At 44.7% G+C, this 4,660-nt stretch overlaps 1 protein-coding gene across 1 annotated transcript; it reads left to right on the forward strand.

The window, feature by feature from the left end:
- On the forward strand, positions 3,373-4,660 carry LOC102181867 (interferon beta-2). Its single transcript, XM_018051906.1, has one exon. It carries the CDS (start codon positions 4,067-4,069, stop codon positions 4,625-4,627), a length of 561 nt encoding a protein of 186 aa, XP_017907395.1. The 5' UTR covers positions 3,373-4,066; the 3' UTR covers positions 4,628-4,660.

The raw sequence follows: 4,660 nt of genomic DNA on the forward strand, positions 1-4,660 counted from the left end.
GGAACCAGTCTGTTGTTTCATGTCCAGTTCTAACTGTTACTTCCTGACCTGCATATATGTTTCTCAAGAGGCAGGTCCCTTGCAAATAGATCTTTGAGATTTTTCTTCATTAGCAGCAGCAGTACAAATGGATTGCTAGTTATAAATTGCTGCCTTTTGTGTTAACTACAAAACTAAGATAATCATAATAACTTGTCTTGAAAGTGTGGTAAGATTGCCTTAATTTATAGCACATGCTCAGAATGGTACCAGACACTTCCCAAGTGCTCCTTACATATTAACTCTTTTATTTGAATCTGGTTAGAAGATTATTTCCTGAGGTCTGGATCTGTGGTCAGGAAGATGAAGCAGTTCCCAGAGAGCTGTTCAGAGACACATTTCTGCAGCTCACCCACCGCACAGTGAGAGGAGAAATAGCCATTCACTGGGATGAGGAGGCCAAGAAGTTTGCCACAATACCCAGAGTTCAAGACATAAACATTCCTATGTGGCACACAGGCCAGCTGTCCACAAGACTCACCCCCACCCTCACTGGATTCTTGGTCCTCCTAGAGTTTAGGACCTCAGAGAATCAGTCAGGAAGACACAGGCATCTGGCAGGCAGTCAGGAGGATCCTCTGCTCTGAGCACTCAACTCAGCCGGGAGGCCAGGCCAGAGGGGATTCCCAGGCAGGATCCTGAAATCCCTTCTGGCAGCTTGCATTTAGTTTCCTTTTCACTTGTTGCATCAACTTCCTTGTTATTTTTGCCTTCTGGGGTTCATGACGCAATCTCTGAGGATGTAAAAAACACAAGTCACTTGTTGGTTTTGAGTATGTAGATGGATTTGCTTTGGGCTGTTTCACTTTAAGGAAGATTCAGAAACTGCCTCAGAGACAGGAAACTAACCCAGCACCCACACAATGGGACTTGCTCACGTGTCAGCAGAGGGCGGCCTCTAAGGCTTGTTCAGCAGCTGCAGCCAATGTGCTGTCCCTTTTAACCGTTTTCTCAACCTTGGGTTAGCCTGACTCACTGCACCCCTGATAGTGATTTTGACAATTAAAGTCCAGCTCAGAGAACGGCCTGGGATCTGAAGTAAATGCAGGCTTGATGCAGATGGGCATGTTCTGAAAGGGCCAGTCTGAGTGTCCAGCAGCAGTGGGTCCTGGCAGGAAACAGTGAAAACAAGGCCTGCGCTGTTCCTGCCTGGTCCTGGGCCATTGACCCTCCGATGGGAGCATTCTGAGAGTGACAGGGGTGTGGGATCTTCTGGCTGGGTATGTTCTGGAGGAGGTAGGAGAGCTAGGCAGAGAGGCCTTCAGCCAAGGTCCTAGTTCCAGCTGCATCCTGAAGTGAGCTAGAAAAAAATTGCATGAGTCAATCCAAGACTTGTGACAAGATGTCCAGGGTGTGAGAAAGGGCAAGAGAGAAGATTGCAACCAGGAGCACTTAGATTGCTCTGCACATTGTCCCTCTCCATACCAGGTGGGAGGCCTGAGAAGGGGCTCTGGGCCCACCAGCTGTTGGCTGTGAGCACAGGGCAGCCCCAGCCTGGGCGGATTCAGCCTCAGGTGCTGAGAGAAGTTGAAAGCGAGGCCGCAGCTCGAAGGTGGGAAGACACGCTCTAAATTGGCAGCATTTGCTTCTTTTGTTTATGAAATGGTTAAGAAACATTTGCTAAATACTTGCTCACTAAATAACAGATAGTGTGAGTCTCAGTAGCAGGTGACCTTGGCAGTCTCTATTGTAGACTCTGTATTCCCTTCTCACGGATGCTGACCACCTCATCACATGCTTACATGTCTTTTGCTCACTCAGAAGAAGAATTAGTTGGGCAAGTTGCTTAATCCTTATTGATGATCAAGATGAAAAAAAAGACAATCTCAATGTAACAGAGAAACCTTCGATTCTTCATTAGTTTCTGGCCATCTAATCTGAATCAAATTTCAATTCTACACTTGTCCTTAGAGGCCAAAAGGGAAGGTAATTGGGCCTGTCAATGCTACATTCAAAAGGATTCAAGTCTAGGGCTTCCCTGGTGGGCCAGTGGTTAAGAACCCACCTGCCAGTGCAGGGGACCTGGGTCCCAGCCCCGCTCAGGGAGGATGACATGCGCTGAGAGGCCCCTGCGCCTGTGCCCCACAACTACTGAGCTGGGCCCTGGAGTCTGTGCTCTGCAGCAGGAGAGAGCTCCGCAGGGAGAAGCCCGAGCAGCTCAGCCAGAGAGCAGCCCACGCTTGCTCCAACTGGAGAAAGCCCGCCTGCTGCCACAAAGAGCCAGTCCAGTCACAAACTATTATTAAAAATTACCTAGTCTACACTTTATGAAGAGCTCCTAATGCCTCTCCCTCCCCCTGCCCCCTCACACACACACTCTGGTTGTAGCAACTTTTTATTTATTTTCCTATTTTTGGTTCTGAGACTTGTGGGATCTTAGTTCTCTGACCAGGGAAGGAACTCGGGCCTCCTGCCCTGAAAGCATAGAGTCCCAACCACTAGATCTCCAGGGAATTCCCAGATCTCCTTCATCTTTTACCTAATGTTCTTTTTCTCTTCTGGGATGTCATTTAGGATGCCCCGTTACCTTTAATTGCCACGTCTTCTTAGCCACCTCTGGTATGACAGTTTCTCAGTAGTAGACACTTTATGTTATTGTCAATGGTATCATTTTTAAATGTCATTTTCCAACTTTTAATTGCTCATATAAAAAAAGTGGTTGATTTTTAATGTTAATCTTGTTTTCGTACTGTTCCCTCCAGCTTGAGCTGTGTTGGTCACCATGGAGCTGACAACCCCATGTGGCCAGCTGAGCGCTTGACTAGTCCAGCCTGAGCTGTACTATGACTAACACCATGTACTCTATTTTGAAGGCACTATGAAAAAGAAGAATGTAACTATCTCACTACTAATTTTGTATTGGTTTATGTTGAAATGATAACATTTAGAAATATTGTTAAGTAAAATATACTGTTAAAATTATCTTTTTTCTGTTTACTCTTTTGATGTGGCCTCCAGAAAATTTTAAATTGCACATTCATATAAAAAGAAGTGGTCTTTTAATTTCCTAGCTGCAGTCACCATCTGCACTGATTTTGGAGCCCAAGCAAAAAAAGTCTGTCACTGTTTCCATTGTTTCCCCATCTATTTACCATGAAGTGATAATGAGTTTGAACAAACACCAGGAGGTACTGAAGGACAGGGAAGCCTGGCATTCTGCATTCCATGGGGTCGCAAAAAGTCAGACCCGACTTAGCGACTGAAAAACAACAAGGTTGATAACGTTATGTGATGTCTTGCTCCTTATGGCTAAGGCCTCCAAAACAATTCAGAACAACTTAGTTTAACAACATTCTATTTTGTTTTTTATATACATTATTTTTTCTTTTTATTTAAATATATTTAGTTTTAAGTGAATGATAATTGCTTTACAATATTGTGTTGGATTCTGCCATACAGCAACATGAGTCAGCCGCAGGTATACATATCTCCCTTCTCTCTGGAACCTCTCCCACCCCTCTAGGAACATCACTCTATTGTAGATAGAAAAAAATAGGTGCCTTTGTTAAAATCATAAACTGCAACTATTAATGTTTGGTAATACCAGATTTGAGAATGAAACCTAATTCTTATGAAAAAGAAAACTCTTACAAACAAGGCCCCTTCTCCACAAATCTCATAATATTAAAAGTAAAAAAAGAAAAATCTTTCGAAATGAACGAATCCTGTAATAATCAAGTACAAAAGATGTGGCTTATATTTTTCTTTAACATTCAGCAATTCCTTGAAACTTTACAAACATTAGAAATTCTCAGTTTCTATATCTTTTTTCCCCATAGTATATATAAATTAAAATAGCAAGGAGCGTAAAGAAAAAGAGTTTTAGAGGCAACTAATAATTCAAATGACATGGGAAAACTGAAAGGGAGACCTGAAAGTGGGAAATTCCTCTCAAATAGTAAGAATGGAGGGCCACCCTGTATAAGTAGCCCACACTCAAGGAGGAAGGACATGCACTCTGCAAACTCCTGAAGACTCAGCTTCAGCACCTACTAGCAGAACAGGCAGCCCTGGGCCTGATTTCACCATGACCTACCGGTGCCTCCTCCAGATGGTTCTCCTGCTGTGTCTCTCCACCACAGCTCTTTCCAGGAGCTACAGCTTGCTTCGATTCCAACAAGGGCGGAGCCTTGAGGTGTGCCAGAACCTCCTGTGGCAGTTACCTTCAACTCCTCAGCATTGCCTCGAGTTCAGGATGGACTTCCAGATGCCTGAGGAGATGAAGCAAGCACAGCAGTTCCGGAAGGAAGATGCCGTATTGGTCATGTATGAGATGCTCCAGCACATCTTCAATATTCTCACCAGAGACTTCTCCAGCACTGGCTGGTCTGACACCATCATTGAGCACCTCCTTGAGGAACTCTATGGGCAGATGAATCGTCTGGAGCCAATCCAGAAGGAAATAATGCAGAAGCAAAACTCCACTATGGGAGACACGACCGATCTTCACCTGAGGAAATATTACTTCAACCTCGGGCAGTACCTCAGGTCCAAGGAGTACAACAGGTGTGCCTGGACAGTCGTGCAAGTGCAATTGCTCAGGAACTTTTCTTTCCTGAAGAGCCTAACAGGTTACCTCCGGGACTGAACATCTCCCACCTGTGGCTCTGGGAATGGACAA

Source organism: Capra hircus, chromosome 8 (genome assembly GCF_001704415.2).
Source record: "Capra hircus breed San Clemente chromosome 8, ASM170441v1, whole genome shotgun sequence".
Taxonomy (NCBI): domain Eukaryota; kingdom Metazoa; phylum Chordata; class Mammalia; order Artiodactyla; family Bovidae; genus Capra; species Capra hircus.